The 22,484-nt window shown below is 40.7% G+C and overlaps 1 protein-coding gene across 3 annotated transcripts; it reads left to right on the top strand.

Annotated features, from left to right (window-relative positions):
* Window positions 1-786: 786 nt before the first annotated feature.
* On the top strand, window positions 787-21,886 carry ccdc25 (coiled-coil domain containing 25). 3 transcript variants are annotated; one of them, XM_055635814.1, is made up of 9 exons: window positions 787-865; window positions 7,880-7,927; window positions 9,283-9,322; window positions 9,514-9,565; window positions 10,789-10,864; window positions 13,676-13,779; window positions 14,145-14,347; window positions 17,045-17,090; window positions 20,827-21,886. In XM_055635814.1, exons 1-9 carry the CDS (start codon window positions 841-843, stop codon window positions 20,857-20,859), a joined length of 627 nt encoding a protein of 208 aa, XP_055491789.1. In that variant the 5' UTR covers window positions 787-840; the 3' UTR covers window positions 20,860-21,886. The 3 variants fall into 3 exon arrangements, with proteins under 3 accessions (XP_055491789.1, XP_055491790.1, XP_055491791.1); XM_055635815.1 differs by lacking the exon at window positions 787-865 and adding an exon at window positions 871-948; XM_055635816.1 differs by lacking the exon at window positions 787-865 and adding an exon at window positions 2,581-2,632.
* Window positions 21,887-22,484: the final 598 nt, after the last annotated feature.

Raw genomic sequence — 22,484 nt, forward strand, 5'->3', positions numbered from 1 at the left:
GGATCGATCTCTCGCGCTGGCAGTTGGCGCGTTCAAGCCGCGCGCCTTCCGCGTTGCCCCGCCCCCGGCCCCGCTGACTGGCCCAGAGATCCTACAGCAGCTCCGCTCTATAAGATCTTTGCTATAATCTTTGAGCTATAGGATATTTAGATTGGCCCAGCCAGCCTCTTTTCTCCCCTCCCCTCCCCTGATGTTACACATTTTGTTTCGTTAAATAATCTGATATTGGATGGGGAAATTGTTGAATTAGGATGAGACTAATGCATTACAAAAATAAAACAAATGGAAAAAGAACGGTCAGGTTTTAGAGAAATATTGTGATTTGAGTTGAGAAAGAAATAATTATTGAGACAACTGCACAAGAGAAAACGAGAAGATGTGTGACATGCATTTTAAACTCTGCTCTCTTGATACAAATAAGACTAAACACAATGCAATCGTTTCAGATTACGAAGGACAAGATAGACACAAACCGCTGGGGGGTTGTAACTGCGGGACAGGCGGCAGCTCTGACAGAGGGGAGAGAGAAACGAGAGATAATAGAACAGATGAATGAAAGAAATGCAAAAAAGTTACAAATGAAAAACATCTTGAAAAGTTACAAAGAAATGAAAGATATGCGAAAAAGAAACAAATAAATGAAAGATATGCTAAAACGGAACAAAGAAATGAAAAATATGCATAAACAGTAATGACTATTTGAGTGAGGGTTGCAGCTTTCTCCCCTTTGCGGGGATGCTCCTACATCTCCCAGGCTCCTGTGGGCGGTCACGTGGCTCGCCATCCACTTCCTGGTCACCCTGTGTAACGACAGCTGGCGCTTGCTGTGCTGCGGTAGAAATGGTTTATTATTTCACCAGCAATGGTGAGTACTCGATGGTTTGACCATTGTCGGTATATCTGCGTCTCTCACGGTCGGCAGAAGCGGCTCAGAAATGTTTTGTTGTGGTGAGTGGGAGCTCAGCACTGAACACGGCCTAATGCTGGTGGAGGTTAAAGTAACTGGAATTGAATCTTTACATAGTTGTTTTATTGTTTTTTTGTGTCTGTAGGAAGTTAAATAATAGACTCGAGGTAAACTGGCAAGATTTTGTACTTTTTGTTAGGTTTATTATTGCCACGTGCAGCGAGTTAAAGCTATGTTTTGCATGCTATCCAATGTTCAGATAATATTGTTTGTGTGTGTGTATGTGTATATTATATATATATATATACACACACACACACACACACATATATATATATATATCAAAATTATCTACAATAGGGAGAACAAAGAGGAAGATAGAGAGTGTAGAACATAATTTATATGCACAATAGTTTCATAGACAAAATTACGAAGTCCACAATGGGGTAGAAGTGAATCGGACAGTACCCTAGTTTGTAGAAGCACTAAAGAAACCTGATAACAGAGAATAAACTGTTCCTGAGTCTGGTGGTGCACGCTTTGAAGCTTCTTTAACTTTTGCCTGATAGGCTCATGAGAAGAAGGAATGACTGGGGTGGAACAGGTCTTTGATTCAACTCCCCCTCCCACTCCGCCTCCGACCTCTCTGTCCTGGGTCTCCTCCATGGCCACAGCGAGCAGCACCGGAAATTGGAGGAACAGCACCTCATATTCCGTTTGGGGAGTCTGCACCCCGGGGCATGAACATCGAATTCTCCCAATTTTGTTAGTCCTTGCTGTCTCCTCCCCTTCCTCAGCCCCCCTGCTGTCTCCTCCCATCCCCCAGCCTTCTGGCTACTCCTCCTTTTCCCTTTCTTGACCCCCCGCCCCCGATCAGTCTGAAGAAGGGTTTCGGCCCGAAACGTTGCCTATTTCCTTCGCTCCATAGATGCTGCTGCACCCGCTGAGTTTCTCCAGCTTTTTTGTGTGACCAGGTCTTTGATTATGTTGGCTGCTTTTCTGAGGCAGCGTGAAGTAGAGATGGAGTTGATGTATTCAAATATTTGAACACCTCAATTATTTTCTACTGATTAATCAATCCTTGAGACCTATGTTGTAATAGGTAATGAGTTATACCTTTTGGTTGGAACTCCACTTCAATGCTGCCAGGAATATAGAAAGGGATATAGAAAGTATAAAACAAACTGCTGGAGGAACTTGGGGGGGAGGGGGGGGGGATCAACGTCAGTGGAGGGAAATATCAATATATTTCCCTCCACTGAGGAGTTGCGATTTGTGAACCAAAAAGGAGTGAGGGATGATAAGCCAGCTGGGAGGGGTGGAGTTGATGGACAAAGGCAGATGGAAGCAGACAACGAAAAAAGGACACACAGTGCCGGAGTTAATCACCAGGTCAGGCAGCTCCGGAGAACATGGATAGGCACCTTTCTGGGTCAGGACCCTTCAGGCTGATTGGGGGTGGGGGGTGAATTGATACCAATGATTGGACAAAGGCCAGAGATGAAAAGAGAGAAGGTGAGAGTGAAAGGATTGAAGAGTTGTGAATTATGCAAGATGCTGCCTGACCCATTGACCTACTCCAGCACTTTGTATCTTCTTTTGTAAACCAGCATCTGCACTTCCTTGCTTCAACAAGAAAAAAAAGTGGCGAAGGATGAAGTTGGAGAGACTCGCTGGAGGGTGATGAGTGGGAACATAAAGGTTACCAGTGCTGGAATCTGATGAGTAAGGAATAGGAATTATTCAAGGGAGTAAAAGGTAGATGGAACCAGATGGGGGAGAGGATCCAGTGTGTGAGAAGTATTTGAATGGATAGGACTAAGACATAAATGGCAAATGGGTTGGGGAGTGGGCATTGGAAAATAATCAAAAGCGGGAGAGCCAGAGGAGTTGAAAAGGGAAGAAAGGAGGGGAAGGAAGCACAGGGGAAGGATGATCACAAATTGAAAAATAAATATGTTGAATGTAAGTAAGTTTATTGGCCAAGTATTCACATACAAGGAATTTGCATTGGTGCTCCACCCACAAGTAACAATATAACATACAGTGACAGTTACGAATGACTCAGAAAACACTAAACATTAATAATAATAATAATAATAATAAGACATTAATGATAAAACACCATTGATCAAGCATGTGCACCAACAAAATATCAGATCAAAGGGAGGCCACAGATTTTTGGCTGTTGAGTAGAACAACTACTCATGGATAAAAACTGTTTTTATGTCTGGCTGTGGCAGCATTGACAGTCCGGAGTCGCCTTCCAGAGGGAAGTAATTCAAAGAGTTGTGGCCAGGGGTGTGAGGGGTCAGAGATGATCTTGCCCGCTCGCTTCCTGGCCCTTGTAGTGTACAGTTCATCAATGGAGGGAAGGTTGCAGCCAATAATCTTCTCCGCTGATCGGCCAATTCGCTGCAGCCTCCAGGTGTCGTGCTTGGTGGCTGAGCCAAACCAGACCATGATGGAGAAGGTGAGAACAGACTCTACGATGGCCGTGTAGAATTGGACCATCATTGCCTGTGGCAGATTGTGCTTCCTCAGCTGCCGCAGGAAGTACATCCTCTGTTGTGCCTTTTTGACTGTGGAGTCGATGGTAGCCCCCACTTAAGGTCCTTGAAGATGATGGTTCCCAGGAACTTAAAAGGCTCCACAGATGTGACTGTGGTGTTGTTGATGGTTAGTGGGGTGAGGGGAGGGGGAGCTCTCCTAAAGTCTACAATCAATTCCACTGTCTTAAGAGCATTGAGCTCTAGGTTGTTGCTACGCCAGCTGTGGCACTTCCTGTCTGTAGGCAGATTCCTCCCCATCCTGGGTCAGTCCAATCAACTGTTGGGTATAAATGCAGGAGTAGAAAGATGGATTCAACAGTGGCTGAATGGGAGAAGCCAGAGGGTAATGTTGGATGGTTGTTTGTCGGGTTGGAAGCAGGTGACTAGTGGGGTGCCTCAGGGATCGGTGTTGGGTCCTTTGTTGTTTGTCATGTACATCAATGATCTGGGTGAAGGTGTGGTAAATTGGATTAGTAAGTATGCAGATGATACCAAGATAGGGGGTGTTGTGGATAATGAAGAGGATTTCCAAAGTCTACAGAGTGATTTAGGCCATTTGCAAGAATGGCTGAAAGATGGCAGATGGAGTTTAATGCTGATAAATGTGAGGTGCTACACCTTGGCAGGACAAATCAAAATAGGACGTACATGGTAAATGGTAGGGAATTGAAGAATACAGTTGAACAGAGGGATCTGGGAATAACCGTGCATAGTTCCTTGAAGGTGGGAATCTCATATAGATAGGGTGGTAAAGAAAGCTTTTGGGGTGCTAGCCTTTATAAATCAGAGCATTGAGTATAGAAGCTGGGATGTAATGTTAAAATTGTACAAGGCATTGGTGAGACCAAATCTGGAGTATGGTGTACAATTTTGGTCGCCCAATTATAGGAAGGATGTCAACAAAATAGAGAGAGTACAGAGGAGATTTACTAGAATGTTGTCTGGGTTTCAACAACTAAGTTACAGAGAAAGGTTGAATAAGTTAGGTCTTTATTCTTTGGAGCGCAGAAGGTTAAGGGGGGACTTGATAGAGGTCTTTAAAATGATGAGAGGGATAGACAGAGTTGATGTGGATCAGCTTTTCCCTTTGAGAATAGGGAAGATTCAAACAAGAGGACATGACTTCAGAATTAAGGGACAGAAGTTTAGGGGTAACATGAGGGGAACTTCTTTACTCAGAGAGTGGTAGCGGTGTGGAATGAGCTTCCAGTGGAAGTGATGGAGGCAGGTTCGTTGGTGTCATTTAAAAATAAATTGGATGGGCATATGGATGAGAAGGGAATGGAGGGTTATGGTATGAGTGCAGGCAGGTGGGACTAAGGGAAAAAATTTGTTCGGCACGGACTTGTAGGGCCAAGATGGCCTGTTTCCGTGCTGTAATTGTTATATGGTTATATGTTATATGGTTAATCAGGGTTGTGTCATCCGCAAACTTGAGAAGCTTGACAGGAGTTAGTGAAGGTGCAGTCATTGGTGTAGAGAGTGTAGCGGAGAAGGGTGCGTATGCCGCCCTGCGGTACTCCTATGCTAACCCTATGTTTGCGGGTCCGAGATGTTCTTTCCCAGCCTCACATGCTGCTTCCTGTCTGTCAGGAAGTTGGTGATCCACTGACAAAGGGGTTCAGGCACAGTCAACTCGAAAAGTTTGGAGTGTAGTAGCTCTGGCACAATGGTGTTGAATGCAGAGCTAAAATCAACAAACGGGATCCTTGCATATGCCCCCTGGTGGTCTAGGTGCTGTAGGATGAAATGCAGGCCCAGGTTGACTGCATCATCCACAGATCTATTGGCCCGATATGCAAACTGCAGAGGGTCCAGCAGGGAGTTTGTGATATTTTTCAGCTTGGCCAGCACAAGCATTTCGAATGTTCCGGGTCCTTTACCCAGAGGACATAGTTTTAAGGTGAGGGAAAAGTATTTCACAGGAATCTGAGGGACAACCTTTTAACTCAGAGGGTGATGGGTATATGGAACAAGCTACCAGAAGTAGTAGTTGAGGCAGGTACTATAACAACATTTTAAAATACATTTGTACGGGTGCATAGATGGGAAAGGTTTAGCGGGATATGGGCTAAACGTTGGCATGTGGAACTAGCATAGATGGGGCATCTGGGGAGATGGGATATGGGGAGAAGGCAGGCACGGGCTATTGCTAGGGGACGATCAGCCATGATCACAATGAATGGCGGTGCTGGCTCGAAGGGCCGAATGGCCTCCTCCTGCACCTATTTTCTATGTTTTTTGGTCAACATTGACAAATTGTGCTGAAGGACTGCATTAACCTGTGACTCAGTGACATTACTATTGAGTTGTACTCTATATTGTGTTATTTCTCTAATTTATGTTGTGCATCACCCTGGCAGAGGGGAAGTCTGAAGGCCAGAGTTGAAATGGCATGCAGGTGAGAGCTTGGGATGGCCATTGTAGACCAAGTGCAGGTGTTCTGCGTAACTATTCTGTCCTTGATCTTGCCGAAGTAGAGGAATACATTTGTGTAGGTAGGTGTTAAGTTACTGGAAGGTATTTTGGTTAAGATGGCTGTAAACAAAACAGTCTGAAACCTATGCTTACCTTCATGGAGTCATAAAGGATGGAAACAGTCCCTTGGCCCATTTAAGTCAAGAGTGTTTTATTGTCATATGTCCCAGGTAGAAAGAATAAAATTCTTACTTGCTGCAGCACAATAGAATAGGGTGAAATGAGTGTATGGCCAGGGTGGTGTGGGTCTCTGATGATGTTGGCTGCCATTTTGAGGCAAGGACTCCAGTAAATCCCTTCGATGGTGGGGAAGTCAGAGCCAGTGATGGACTGGGCAGTGTTCATAAGTCTGAGAAGGTCTCGACCCGAAATGTCAACCATTCCTTCTCTCCAGAGATGCTGCCTATCCTGCTGAGTTACGCCAGCATTTTGTCTATCTTTGGTTTAAACCAGTATCTGCAGTTCCTTCCTACACCCTTTGGCCCATTTGGTCCACATCAAAATCAAGCACTGTTATAGAATAATCCCATGTATTAATCAACTACTAACCAAAGTACCTTTCCACCATTCATCTAAATATAATGGGCAATTTACAGTGTTTAATTAATAGACTAATCTGCATGTCGTTGTAATATGGAAGAAAACTGAAGTACCTGGAGGAAACCCACTAACCACAGGGAAAATCTGCAAATTCCACACAGATAGCATAGGAGGCCGGAATTAAACCTGGCCCATTGTGTCTCTGAGGCTGCAGCTTTCCACTGTGCTGCCTTGCGGCCGTTGTAGAAAATCAAAGAATAGTAAAGACGCAACAAGCTGGAGTAACCAACAGGTGAGGCAGCATCTCTGGAGAACATGGTAGGTGACATTTCTGGATGGAACCTTTCTTCAGACATTGTTGTGGGGCGATCAGCAAGAAAGTTGCAAGGGCCAGACAAAGCCTGGCAAGTAATTGGTTGACACAATGTTGGAGTAACTCAGCGGGTCGGGCAGCATCTCTGGAGAAAAGGAATAGGTGACGGTTTGGGTCGAGACTCTTCTTCAGCACGTATTGAGCAAATTGGTTGGCTAGTCTACGATTGGTTTCACTGTTATGCAGGAGGCCACATCAGGAACACCAGATGCTGTAGATGAGGTTAGAGGAGTAAACTCTGGTACATAATACCATATAAAGTTTCCAGAATTGGCATTTCTTTCACATGCCTCATTCAAGTCTTTATTGGCCTGTTACCTGGGAGTCCAAAAGTTCAATCCTTTTTGAATCTTAAAAAAAAAAAAAAAAGACTTTGGGTAATCTAAATCTTTAGGTTCAATGCCCAAAAAGATTCACCTGGTTTGGACATTAGAGGAAGATGTGTTCTCACTGATAACTTGTAGATTTGCTGAAATGTCCTTGCTGGTGGACAGTGGAGCATGGTAGCTCTTTGCATGCTTGATAAAGATCAAATATCATCAAATAAAATCTTTCAACTCTTTCAAATCTCTTTTTTCCACGCAAATCAGTATTTCAGCCTGGTAATTTTCTGCTTGTTTGACCTGTTGTATTTGAGTTTGATTGTATTCATGTACGATATTATCTGAAAATGGCAAAGTGCTGGAGTAACTCAGTGGATCAAGCAGCATCTCTGGAAGGCACACAAAAATGCTGGAGAAACTCAGCAGGTGCAGCAACATCTATGGAGCGAAGGAAATAGGCAACGTTTTGGGCCGAAACCCCTCTGGAAAGCATGGATAGGTGATGTTTTGAGTCTGGTCCCTTCTTCAGTCAGATTGTTTGCTGTAGGGAAGCTTTTAATCTTTTGAAATTAGTATGTATGATAGTTATCTGCGATTATTATTTTTTAAAAAAAATCAGATTTTCATTTTTATTATTACATAAATTACCATTTTGTAGTGGCCCCCAGGGACTGCCACAATTTAACTTTTTTCTAATTTGTTGCAGTGGAATCTTCACCATATACAATATACATGGGAAAAGATAAATATGAAAGTAAGTAACCACTTTTTTTCTCTTCATTGCTAATGCATACAAGCTTAATCGCACTATCCAAGAGAAATTTTAGGTCTAAAATTTTAGGTGCTAGAAAATACATTATTGTTGAGAGGCTGGTTGGTTTTTGGAATAGTCTGCCATTGTAGGTTTAAGAATGGACAAGAAGTCTGGGTATTGAGGCCAAGTTTGATAAGTATCTCTTATGGGCCTGTCCCACTTAGGCGACTTTTTAGGCGACTGCAGGAGACTATGCAGTCGCCACATGTTCACGGGTGGTTGCCGGGGAGCCGCCTTCATGGTTGTGAGGAGTTCCCGCATTCTGGTAACTAGTCGCGGCCTCATTATGGTCACCGTGAATTTTTCATCATGTTGAACAATTAGCGGCGACTAGAATGAAGCCGCCATGGAGAGTAGCGAGAATTTTCGAGCCGTAGGTGGGTCGGCAGGAGGTCCTAGTGGGTTGCCAGGAGGTCGAAGGTTCTCGGAGGTTCTTGTAGGTTGGAGCCGGTGCTGACCGGTGAATTTCATTTGCGCATTGGGGGGGGGAAGACGTAAGCAGTAGCTTTGAGAATTAAGGATAACCGACCGGTAATGTTAAATTTCCACCGAGCTTCACAGTCGTGTATCTCTGGCTTCTTAAAAGTTGTCTTCCCTCTCTCCTCCCCCTCCTCCCTCCCGCCCCCCCCCTCCTCCCTCCCGCCCCCCCCTCCTCCCTCCTCCCTCCCCCCCCCCCCCCCCCCCTCTCTTTAAAGGACTTAACGTACACTGTGATTTAGTCATCTTTTTGCAGTGCCAACCTTCCTGTTCATCGCGGTGTGTGTCTGTATCACCTTGGCTTTGCATCGTGTGAATTTTTTAGGCGGGAGAGCGCTGTTCACACGGGCTGGTGAAGGAAGCGGTGTGGGTGTGTGCGGGTCCGTCCGTCTTCCACTCTGACAGTCGCCGTTCCATTTCCCGGTTTTTCAGGCGACAGCTGGCAACTTGACAGTCGCTGGCAGTCTGTTGAAAAATCGCCTAAGTGGGGCAGGCCCTTTAAGCCTCGAAGGTACACTGAATAGATCAATTGGCTATCCTAACTTTTTTCTAGCTGCATTTTGAGAAGTGTATTGTGGACTTTTGCCTTAGATTAATTGAGATTGAACACCAATGCCTAATGATAGAGGGTGATGAATTATTTCAGAATTTAGAGATTCATGTGAGTGTATCCGATAATAATCGCCAATTCGCAAGACTTGTCTCTAATTTTTAAATTGCATTTAAGGAAATTGTCTGAATCAAGTTGATGCCGAATAAGTGAGCTGTTTTAAATATTTAATTACTACAATTTATGTAATCTGTTATTTTAAATTTAGATGAGGACCTAATCAAGTATGGATGGCCAGAAGATGTATGGTATGCTACAGTTAATATAGTTTTGTTGTCCTTTTGCTTATTTCTTTCCAAATTAAGAATCAATCATAATACAATATTTTACATCTGCTGATTAAATCCTTTGTTTGCATTTAATATTTGCAACTCCAATTTGTAAAATGCATTATTTGTTTTGATTACTGCTGTATTTTCAATTTCTTTCCTCTTTTTAGGTTTCATGTAGATAAATTATCTTCAGCTCATGTATACCTTCGATTATACAAGGTATGGGCAGAACTAAATACCTTTTTTAAAGTAACTAGCTTTTAATAGATGCTTTAAAATTATCTGGTAGAATATGTATGTTGCTCTAATTTTGAGATATTACGATTTACATTTTACAATATCATTGTGATGAATGAATTTCAAGTTTTGGATTGAATTGTGTTTTCTGTTGCATGTTTTATCACAGGCTTATTATCCGGTGGTCTATGTTTAAATTGCTGATCTTGCAATGTGGAGAGCTATAATCAGTTTTAGTCCTAGGGTCATGGAAAAAGACAGAATCGAACCGGACCCTTCAGCTCACGAAGTCTGGGCTATCATCACGCATCCATTTTTCTTTTCACTAATTCTACCTTAACACACGTTATTGTTGCCACATTCCCATCAATTGCCTCTTATATTCTACCTCTCGCCACACACTAGAGGCTGAGCATTTCCATTGAACCCAGGGTGCCAGAGCTGAGAGGAGTGGCTCTCTTACTGGTGCCACTGTGTCGACTCTGTTAACACTGGATAATCACCTGAATACAGGAACAGAAGCAAAAAGAAAGTAGTAGGTCATTTGGTCCCTCGAGCTTGCTATTCAGTATGATTAAATCTCACCTGTCGCAGGCTTCAACTTCTCTTCTGTACCCATTTCCCGATCTTTGAAAAATGTATCTACCCCCTCTTTAAATAGCTCCAATTACTCTGTCTTCATGACCTCATGGGATAGAGAATCCAGAGGTTCATGCATACCGTAAGAAGTATAGACTCAAATAATATTTTAACAGTGTGTACTGTGTATGAGCAAAGATGTTGGACTCCATTGCTGTAGTTCTTAATTTCAATATCTCTTGACATTTCCAAACTTGAAGAATGGCCTTTTGGCTTAGCGATCTAAGAATGATTAAAACACAGGGAGTCATATCCAGCTGGGGTTATGCTTTAACATAAAGAGTAGAATTGGGAAAATAAAAATATATTGATAACATTAATTGCAACTTTTTAATATAAGAATTTATGGACTATTAAGAAGTATTCTAAGTCAATTGCTGCAGTTTAATCAGGTAAATATGTCATTGCGCAATACATCAAAGGGATAATTTCATTTGAACAATGACAGTAATGCAGTTAATAAAAAAACTTTTATTTACATATTCTGCTTTGGAATCTATTGAACTTTACTGAAGCTTTTTGAAGAATAAAAACAAAACATAAAAAAAATTATTTTTGTCTCTTAGGGGCAAATGATTGATTCCATCCCAAAGGAAGTACTAATTGACTGCGCTCAGCTAGTTAAAGCTAATAGCATTCAAGGTAATGATTAAATGGGAATTATCTCATTACAAAATCAAATATTTTATTTTGTATATTCATCTTATGGGAATGCCATCACCTGCAAGGCCAGATTTATGAATTGTCTCTAATTGTCCTTGAGAAGGCAGTGGTGAACATTTTTTGTAAATAGCCTTTCTGGAGCAAATACCCCCACAGTATAGTCGAGGAGGGAGTTCCAGGATTTTGTCCCTGTGACATTGAAGGAACAGTGATATATTTTCCAAGTCAGGTTAATGTGTGACTTGAAGAGAAGCTTAGAAGTGGTGGTATTGGCCTGTGCATCCAGCCCCTCTGTTTCTTGCTGGTTAAAATTAAATTGGATGCTGGTGAGGCCACATTTCTGGTATTGTGTTCAGTTCTGTGCACCATGTTATAGGAAAGATGTTGTCAAGCTGGAAAGGGTACAAGAAGATTTATGAGAATGTTGCCAGGACACAAGGCCCTGAGCTGTAGAGGGAGGTTGAGCAGGCTAGGACTCCATCCCTTGGAGCGCAGGAGGATGGTCATCTTAGAGGTGTACAAAATCACGACGGGAATAGATCTGGTTGACGCACAGAATCTCCTGCCCAGAATAGGGGGATTGAGAACCAGAGGACATAGGTGTGATGGCTAACCTTTTCACACAAAGGATGGTGAGTGTATGGAATGAGCTACCAGAGGAGGTTGTTGAAGGAGATACTATTGCACATTTAAGAAACATTTAGACAGGTACATGGATAGGATAGGTTTTGAGGGATTTGGGTCAAATGCAGGCAGGTGGGACAAGTGTAGATGGGACAGTTTGGTCAGTTTGGCCAAAAGGCCTGTTTTCATGCAGTATGACTCTAACTATGCTGAATTTTTTTTTAATGGAAATGCTCAGCCGCATCTGTAGGATGGGAAATAGAATCAACATTTCTGTTTAAAGACTTTGTCAGAACTAGGAAAGGGAGAATATGTTAGTTTTAAAGAGGGTGGGGAAAGATGGGTGGGACAGAGGTAATATCTCATTGTGAGAAATTAGGGTTTCCATGGTGATAAGTTATAGTCAAGTTCATTCAATGAGGACAATGAGAGAGGGAGAAGGTTTGGCTGTGCTAATGCAGAGTGAAAGAGACATTGTTAAAATGGGTGACCTACACAGAACAGACCAGTTTTTACAGAAAAGGTAAGTTATCTGAAGTTGTAAAGTTTGGTATTGAAGTCTATTAATTGCTCAAATGGAAAATGTGGTGCTGTTCTTCAGCTTTACATTAAGTCTCATTAGAAAATTGCAGAAGGCTAGATAAAGAATGAGATGGGGAATTAAAACCTCTGAGTCGCAATGCACACGCACCCCGAAGTGTTCACTCAGTTGCTGTTTAGTTAGTATATCCTTTTTCCCCCACACATATCTTACCACAACCTCTCATATTGCAAATTAACACATATCCCTCGTTTTCCAAGTTCTCCTGAAAGGTCACAAATCAGAAACGATGACTCTTTCTTTTTCTACAGATGCTGACTGTCGCACGTTTTGCCAACATTCATTAAAAATAGTTATGGATTTCTGGGTATTGAGGGAAACAAGTTCTGAGGAGCAATATCATCACTATATATGTATTCTATTTAATCTGTGAGCTTTATGTGAACTGTAAATTCTATTGCACCCTTGTAGCGGCACCTAGTGGTGGGGCTGGGAAGTCGGAACCCTTGTCATTGGTTGGCACTATCACGTGACCGCGGGGGTTCGTTCGTGAGCTTTTAGTTAGTTATTAGCACTCCTCCCATTGACAGGAGCTTTGTTCATTAGCTAGACTGGGTATGCGGTTTTACGGGTTTCTGTTTGTTTTTTGTCATTAAAAACCATTTCGCTCAACCTGCCTGGTCAGTAAACTAATCTGAATAGTGCTGGAGAATGGTATTGAGAAGCAGGATCAGCTACGGTCTTGACAAAGGACAATGCATGCTCAAAGGGCATTAACCTGTTCCTGGTCCTATTTCCATATCCTCCCCGAAGAACATTGGTTCATAAATTCATGTGATAGGAGCAGAATTAGGCCATTTGGCCTAGTCTACACCATTCAATCATGGCTGATCTATCTTTCCCTCTTGCCTTCTCCCCATAACCCCTGATACTAATCAAGAATCTATCTCAGCGTTAAAAATATCCTATGACTTGGCCTCTGCAGCCTTCTGAGGTGAAGCAGATGGTGGTCAATTAGTTTGGTGGCCATTGCTAAGTTAGATTATTTGTTTATTTTTGTAAAGCTATATTTTGGGAGGCAGGTTTAAACATAATGAAAATGATTTTTTTTTTGTGTTAAATTTAGTATGCCTGTTTAACCTGGATGGCTGGCTCAACTAGCTACACTTCCCAAAATCGACACTATCCTTTTAAACTTTATTAGGTATTTTGCCATTCTTAAAATAACATTATTAAAACATCTAAATCGCAGAAACGCACTCAGTTCTTCATAAATAAACCTTTATTATAGCAAAGACCATATCTAATTTTATCATTAATTGGTCATTGAAGGAAAGGGAATGGCAAGTTATAAGAACTGGGTGGGGACATGAGATTAGATCTATTGCCATGGTGGATTAATATTGGAAGGGGAATATTGCAATTCATTTGTATTGATAGGATAATCTGTCTTTCAATCATTCTTTGTCATATATTTCTTCCTTTATAGTTTGATGATAATTGTTCTGAATCACAGAAATGGTTAAGCTTTTGATAAATTGTAAAGATGATCTCTTGCTAAAATATAAATTATATTATTGCTTTGCCTTTTGATACATATCATTCCTTACATTTTGTTTTATTAGGAAGCAAAATGAACAATATAAATGTTGTGTACACTCAGTGGTCTAATCTAAAGAAGACTGGTGATATGGATGTGGGACAAATAGGATTTCACAGGCAAAAAGAGGTAAATATGGCACAGAACCAAGAGGAGCAATACTAAACCCATGGTTGACTGTTCACTTATGAGTGGTTTCATTTAAATAAATAGTAAACAGAAATGTAACTGCTGTGTTGAAGATGTTTATGTTCTGAAATAAGGAATTGTTCCATTGAATTATTTATTTTGTGTCTACTGTACTTAAATAGAAATAAAATGTCAGCTTAACTCTTTGTGGAATAGTAGTTGAATTGTGATTTAATTGGCTGGGTATATTCAATACATCAATTAATTTTTGGATATGTGGGGATCAAGATAGAAGGCAGAAGGGCTTACTCTAATTTCAATGGAGTAATTATTTTTAATTATGCAATTTAATTTTTATCACTTAGGTAAAGGTAATTGCAGTAGAGACAAAGATAAATGAAATTTTAAACCGATTGGAGAAGACCAAAAATGAAAGATTTCCAGATTTGGCAGCTGAAAAGGAATCTAGAGACCGTGATGAGCAAAATGAAAGAAAGGCGCAAGTTCAAGAAATGAAGCGAAAGGAGAAGGAGGAGATAAAAAGGAGAAAAGAAATGGATGACCTTAGGTTTGTGTGGACATAGTGGTCAAGCACTCATGTTGTCTTTATGTAATTATACTTGGAGGAATTGTTCCTTTGCATGCAATCATCATTGAATCGGCATAATGCAATGGCTGAAACTGAGATATAACCATTAACAGTATCTCTGGGGAAATAATGGATGCAGTATTGTTGCTAGTAAATATAAGATTATAGGGAGGCTTAATACCAATATAAGATTTGGATCGGATTCAGAATGAAATTCTTAGTTGGCATGAAGCTCATGGTAAACAATAAGTACAATGAAAATCAAAATAGGGTAAAAAGGAAGTTACATGAAAGCAAAGGTTGCAGGCTTTTTTTAACTGCAAAATTTAAAGTATCTGAATTGTGTTGTATGTGAATGCAGTCATTCAGAATAAAATTGAAATTGTAACTTAGAAACATAGCAGAAATTAGGTGCAGGAGTAGGCCATTCGGCCCTTCGAGCCTGCAACATTTAATATGATCATGGCTGATCATAAACTCAGTATAGACTGCCTTTTTAGTGATTTTACAAGGGCCACATCTAACTCCCTCTTAAATAGCCAATGAACTGGCCTCAACTAAAGTTCCAGAGATTTAATGTAAAAAGGTTTCTCCTCTCGGTTTTATACATATCCTTAAGGACCCCTTCCCTGACGCTTCCCCAACATCGGAAAACATCTTCCTGGCAACCCCAGAATTTGTAAGTTTCTATAGATCCCCTCTCAATCTCCTAAACTCTAGAGAGTATAAACCAAGTCTATCCAGTCTTTCTTCATAAGACATTCCTGACATCCCAGGAATCAGTCTGGTGAACCTTCTCTGCACTCCCTCTATGGCAATAATGTCCTTCCTCAGATTGGAGACCAAACTTGGCAGATACAACAACAGAAATATAGGTAAACTTTAGACATGTTTAGTTATTTTTATAAATTATTCATGATTTGATTAAGGCAATGGTTGTGCTACTTCACGGTGTATAAAGTTTGCTTTGTGATGCGGATGATACGAAAATAGGTGGAAGGGCAGGTTGTGTAGGGAGAGCAGGAACTCTGCAGAAGGACTTGGGCAGGTTGGGAGAGTGGGCAGAGTAGTGGCAGATGGAATATAGTGTAGGAAAGTGTGGAGTCGTGCGTTTTGATAGTAGGAATAAAGGCGTAGACTATTTTCTAAATGGGGTGAGAATCCAGACATTGGAGGTACAAAGGGACTTGGGGAGTGCTGGTTCAAGATTCTCAAAAAGTTAAATCTGCAAGTCGAATCGGTAATAAAGAAAGCAAACTCAACGCTAGCATTTATTTCAAGAGGGCTTGTATACAAAAACAGGGGTGCAATGTTGGAGCTCTATAAAGCACATTTGGAATATTGTGAGCAATTTTGTGCACCATACCTGAGTAAGGATCTGCTATATATTGCTACGGTTGAACACTGAATCTGGAAGAAAGAGATAGAGAGATAGAGTATATGTATAGAGATATATATATATATATATATATATATATATATATATATATATAGAGAGAGAGAGATAGAGAGAGGGAGAGAGAGAGGGAGAGATAGGTATATATATATATATATATATATATGTATATATACCGTGTGAGGAGTTTTATTTCGTGACTCTAAACACATATCTATATACATTTATAACACTTTGTGTAAAAATATAATAGCGCACACACACACACACACACACACACACACACACATATACACATATACACACACATACACACACACACACACACACACACACATGCTCCGATCTAAGCTGTCAATGAAGACAGCAAATTTATTTTTGGGGGGGGCAGGGCGGGTCCAGGAGGCAGTTAGGCCAGGTGCAAAGGCATTGTGAGGTCAGCAGCTGAGCAACCTTCATTTAAAAAAAAATGTCAGTTTGGTGATAAATTTTAGTAAATATCTCGGGAAATAATCGTTCTAATTTATAGATTGGGTTTTTGAAATCATAAGGTTAAGTGAATTTACTACAACAACCTGGCAGGGTCCAGGAGGCAGTTAGGCCAGGTGCAAAGATGTTTTAAAAAAAAATGTCAGTTTGGTGATAAATTTTAGTAAATATCTCGGGAAATAATCGTTCTAATTTATAGATTGGGTTTTTGAAATCATAAGGAAATTTACTACCAGAAGATGTAAAAATTTCACTGTTATTGTAACGTCAGGAGCTGGGCAGCGGTCACATTTTTTAAAAAAAGGTCAGATTGGTCAACAATTTTAATAAAAAAAGTCAGGAAAATAATGTACCAAAGGTACAGAGGAGTGGATTTCTAAACTCGCAAGATTATATTTTATCTATATCTGTTGCAAATTTCAAGTAGATACCAGTCATGGGTCACGAAAGTTAAATTCCAGACACATTTTTGATGCTCGGCCCACGGCCTAATAGCTTAAAGTAACTGGAAGTGAACTGGGATAAAGGTATTATCTGTAATCACAATATACATTTTGTTCAGGAGTCTGAATATTTTGATTTTACTCTTGGACATGAAATGGGGTAAACTATTGATTTTTGAAAATATACCATGTGTGAAAAAATAAACCCAATATTGTAATTTGGTCATTAAGAATTTAAAAAAAAAAGGATATTGGAGTGGGGACTGATGATGGTTTGTGATGCTTGATCACTAGCTCTAACTTTGAGTTGAAAAAATATGTTTAATCTGTTTTGTATTAACTCCCTAGGAGCTATTCTACCCTTATGAAATCTGAAAACATGAGTAGCAATCAGGTAAGGTCAATTAATGGGGCGTTAAAGATTACCGTATTAAACCATAGCCCAAAAATAATTTGCGCCTCTTATTGTTCATTTGGTCAAAATGAATGCACTTTAATTTTTGCATACAGCTCATTCATTTGTCAAAGATCATGTTTTTAAAACTGCAAAAAGGGCAAAATCTGCTATATGTTGCTACGGTTGAACACTGAATCTGTTAGAAAAAGATAGAAATGTATTTATATATTGGGCTATATCTTGTTCAAACCAGCCACTATTCTCACATTGTGCGGCCTCGCGGGTCCTAATGAGGTTGTTTACTGGGCCCCTTGGGCAGTAGGTTTTGAGGTGCCTCTGCTCATAAATGCCTTATAAGACCACAGGGGCACTGCATTGAAGGTGCCTTTGCCTATAACCTACAGCCTCTGTAGCCGACTGCCTAGAGCCTGGCCATTTTTTCCCTTTTTTATATTTTAATTTATCTAAACTGTTTGTTTTGGGGTTACTTTTCTATGTGGGGGAGGAGGGAAACCGTTTCTTAGTCGCTTCCTGGTGGGGATGCGACAATTTCTCCGAGTCCTGACATCGGAGAGCCAACATCCCGGCGAGCGGGCCTGAGATGTGTGCTGCCTGTAGCAGCGACAGCGGAGGGCTCCGACCATGGGTGAACATCTAGGAAGAGACTGACTTTGGTGCCTTCGCGCACAGTGGGAAACTTTTGATTCTGCTGTGGGGATGTTTTATGTTTAACTCTATCGTGTGGTGTGTTCTGTATTTTATTGTATGGTGATCACATTTCACTGTGCCATCTGGCACTTGTGACAAATAAATTTATCTTGTATCTTGTAATATATCTTGTATCTTGTATAAAAACAATTTGATGTTTCCTGTCACAGATACTTAAAAAACATTCAAGAGGTTGAAGTAATTTTAAAATAATAAATTTGTATAACACCTTTTTAGTTCTAAAAATAGATCAGACCATTAAAACTAATTAAGTAAAAAAGAATAATTGCACTTTTTTTCTGGTGGAACATTCCAATTTATGCACTTTCACATTATTTGAAATTAAGGTGCTGGCTGCAAAATGCATCGGTCTCCTTGTGTTAAGTCCATTTGTGTTGAGTTCCTGGACCTGATGCTAGGTCCAGTGGTGGAATAAAAGGTCTGATGCTGCGGCAGATGCAGATCAAACTCCTTCCTGATTTCCTCATTGCAATGGGAGTTTGGATGAGGCTGATATATATAACAGACAGCTGGCAATTCCAAAGACAGTAGCTGGCATGATTTGAATGATCTGGTCAAGTCCTTTTCAGTTGACCTCATAGATTTGTAGCTGATAAATTAGCCCCTTTTTAAAAGTAGCTATGTGGCAGATAATTTGTACATGTAGCGAAGTCCAACAAGCAGCCATGCAAATGATCGGAAAATCTTAAGGATACAAGAAACTGCAGATGCTGGAATCTTGAGCAAAAATTAAAAAGGGTGGAGGAACTCAGCAGGTCAAGCAGCATTGATGTAGTGAATGGATAGACGGCATTTCAGGTTGTGACCCTTCATACTGATCATAAAATCATGTTAATTGAGGGATTAATGTTGATGGGAACAGTGGAGAAAGTGCAGTCTCTCAGTCAACAACTTTAGTTTAGGTTATTGTCACATGTACCGAGGTACAGTGGAAAACTTGCATGCTATCCAGTCAGCAGTAAGACAATACATGATTACAATTGATCGATTTAATGTAACTTAGATTGTGTGCGAGAATTTCTTGAGTGGCGTGAGTTGGAAAGAATAGCGATGATGCTTAAGAAGGAACTGCAGATGCTGGAAAATCGACGTTAGACTAAAGTGCTGGAGAAACTCAGCGGGTGCAGCACCATCTATGGAACGAAGGAAATAGGCAATGTTTCGGGCCAAAACTCTTCTTCAGACTGATGTGGGGAGGGGGGCGGGGAGAAGAAAGGAAAAGGAGCAGCCCGAGGGCTTGGGGAGAGCTGAGAAGGGGAGGAGACAGCAAGGGCTACCGGAAATTGGAGAATTCAATGTTTATGCTGCAAGGGTGCAGACTGCCCAAGCGGAATATGAGGTGCTGCTCCTCCAATATCCGGTGGTGCTCACTCTGGCCATGGAGGAGGTCCAGGACAGAGAGGTCGGATTCGGAATGGGAGGGGAAGTTGAAGTGCTGAGCCACCGGGAGATCAGGTTGATTAATGCGGACCAAGCGGAGGTGTTCGGCGAAACGATCGCCAAGCCTACGCTTGGTCTCACCGATGTAGATCAGCTGACTTCTAGAGCAGCGGATGCAATAGATGAGGTTGGAGGAGATGCAGGTGAACCTCTGTCACACCTGGAACAACTGCTTGGGTCCTTGAATGGAGTCGAGGGGGGAGGAAAAGCGACAAGTGTAGCATCTCTTGCGGTTGCAAGGGAAAGTGCCCGGGGAGGGGGTGGTGCGGGAGGGAAGGGAAGAATTGACCAGGGAGTTACAGAAAGAGCGGTCTTTGCGGAAAGCAGACGGGGGGGATGGGGGGGAGAAGATGTGGCGAGTGGTGGGGTCACGTTGGAGGTGGTGAAAATGACGGAGCACTTTTATATCCACAATGAGGACAATGCTTGCGTCATTTAAGGAATGAAAATTGTCCCAGGTATTAATTTTTTCCTTTCCCATATCCATTGAATTATATAGTGTGCAATTGTCCTGCAGTTAATAATGCTGGAGTGCTGCTACTATTTATATTATACTTACTATTTCCCGAAAGGCCTGTTTCAGCACTGTATAACTAATCTAAACTAAAAACTCTGCACCATTGGCGGAGGGAAATGGACAGACACTGTTTTGAATTAAGACCCTTTAGACTGATCACATTTAATTTTCCTTTGTCTATTTTCATCCACAAATGCTGCTTGACCTGCTGAGTTCCTCCAGCACTTTGTATTTTGCTCAAGATTCCAGCATCTGCAGTCTTTTGTTTACATTAACTTGCAAGGATTCTTTAAGGCTATCGCAACCAATTATCATGTAGGACAATTTGATCAATACCATGGAAGATAATAGATGAATGCCCATGTATAGGAAGGAACTGCAGATACTGGTTTACACCGAAGATGGACACAAAATGCTGGAGCAACTCAGCAGAGCAGGACCGGCAACTTCCTCTCATCCAACAATGAACCATTGTACTTCCTTGATCATCATCTGCTTTGATCTGTTCTTTTCACACCTCACGTTCTTTGTACCCTTCCATATCTAGTTTCCCTCACTCCCGATTTTCAGTCTGAAGAAGGGTCTCGACCTGAAACGTCACCCATTTATTCTCTCCAGAGATGCTGCCTGTCCCGCTGAGTTACAATACTTCAACATTTTGTCTCCATCTTCAATGCCCATGTATAATTAGCCAACATTGAAACAGCTGGGCAGATCTTATAATACACACGTAATACATGTGTTGTGGTAGTACAAAAGAGAAAAAACACAGAATGTAGACTTGGAATTGAGATTTGTAGGAATAGAACGATTACAACTGATGGCAGGAGAGAATCTGAACGTGATAGCTTGCAAAAAGTCACCTCCAGTGCCAGCCAGACCTCAATGTCGGGAACCCAAATTACATTTCCTTATCACTTTATCATTTCAAGTGTTTCTTCTGCTCATTTCTGCCACTTGAACCTGCAAACTGAAATTAAAGTAGAACATTAATTTGCAATGACCTGTGTAAAGAAAATAATTTCTCTGGTTTTTCTTTCTTTCTAGGACTGTGGTTACGACTCTGATGATTTCATGTAAAGTCCACTAACTGCTAAAAGATAGACATTTTAAATTGGAGGATTTTCAGGCCTGCCAAAATCCCTTTTGCTTTTGACATCTGCTTGAGGGACAAGTATCTTTTTGGAGTATCAAGATGTTTGCCTTGTCCTGTGATCTTCTAAGAGGAAAATGAAACTTGTAAGCATTTGTTCCATTCAATTGAATTTCAAATGGGCAAATTCAATTTTGATGAGCTTGGTATGTATGGATGCTTATTTAGGAGAATGGCTTATTGCTGGAAACACTTTTGCTGGAATTTTTAAATACCGAAAACATGAACTATTAAAATAATGAAGTCTCATTCAAGAAAAATGTCAATTTTTGGGGGGCAATGTCCACAAGATATTTTGTACTGGGCACAAAGCTAAAGTGAAATGTTTTCTTTGAGGAAGTCTTCTGATCTTCTACTTGATTATGCTTAATAGTCAAATAGATACAATGCTGAACGTAACCTACTGAAATCATACTGCATTTATGTAAAAAGTATAAATGTACCATTAATTATAAATATCAGGATATGAAAAAGAATGTGTCCTATAGCTGAAATGTTCATCTGTCATTGATTAATCGATATTGGTTAACTTGATGGCTTTCAATATTTTACTTAAATGTATGCTTTTCTAAGTTACTGAGGAATTAATATTCTCCGGACTAACGCTTCTTGTCATAGAATCAGTACATTTGATGCATGCGCTCTTCCCCTCCACAGTAGAAGACTTATTGTGGCAAGACTGCACCTGATCTTCATCCTATGATATAACCATGTGTTACATGGTACATGCGTTGCATCTTATTTTAACTCTTGTTCTGTTGAACCTAACTCGGGGCTAACGGTTACAAGAATGATCACCCAAAACGAAACTATTTTGAGATGTATTTGATCTTTCCTGGTGTTAATTGGTTGTTGGGTTTCTTCCACAAAATTCCAGCAGCTTTTCATGGATGTTTTGTGATTCAATAGATCATAGAGAAACCCTAGCCCAATTTTTTGGGGGGGCATTAAGGCTCTACATAAGATTTTGCGTATATGTAAGATTTGACATTCAGTAGTTTGTGTTCCAATACTTAACAGAATATCCATAACTATTGCATAGTGGTCATATTGATTCCTAGTATTTTCACCACACAACTGCAATGTCTTTAGAGCCATAATTTACACTTTTTTGAAATCATGTGTGGTTTTACAAAGTCTATTTATGGTCAGGTCTACTGGCCATGGATGAACAAGTTGAACAATGTTTACATGCCTACTAGAAAGACAAACAAGTCTCTTGTTGATGCCAGACTATTGCCAGTGCATATTTATACATTAAGCCAACTTTTATTGTAAAACATGGAACAAAATGTTTTTAATTGTAGAACCTATTTGAAACCAGCATTGTCATAAGGTGTTGCAAAATCTTTTGTTTATTTAGGTTACTATCCAAGATTGTTTTCTTCCTTCATCTGTAATTATCTGTTGGAGAATCTAACCCGCCATTTCAATCTCCCTTGCCCTTTTCAACATCCTTCACCACGCCAACTATCTTCAATAAGCTGTCCACTGATATTTCTGGCTATTTCTTAAGGAAGAGGATTCATGGTCTTGACGATACAGTCTCAAA

Source organism: Leucoraja erinacea, chromosome 5 (genome assembly GCF_028641065.1).
Source record: "Leucoraja erinacea ecotype New England chromosome 5, Leri_hhj_1, whole genome shotgun sequence".
Classification (NCBI taxonomy): domain Eukaryota; kingdom Metazoa; phylum Chordata; class Chondrichthyes; order Rajiformes; family Rajidae; genus Leucoraja; species Leucoraja erinaceus.

Bases quoted from the DNA above. Each gene is read 5' to 3' on its own strand.
- ccdc25 (XM_055635814.1), top strand. From the start codon at position 841: ATGGTTTATTATTTCACCAGCAATG. The intron at 866-7,879 runs GTGAGTACTCGA...AATTTGTTGCAG, and splicing joins TTATTATTTCACCAGCAATG to TGGAATCTTCACCATATACA. The intron at 14,348-17,044 runs GTTTGTGTGGAC...TTAACTCCCTAG, and splicing joins AAAGAAATGGATGACCTTAG to GAGCTATTCTACCCTTATGA.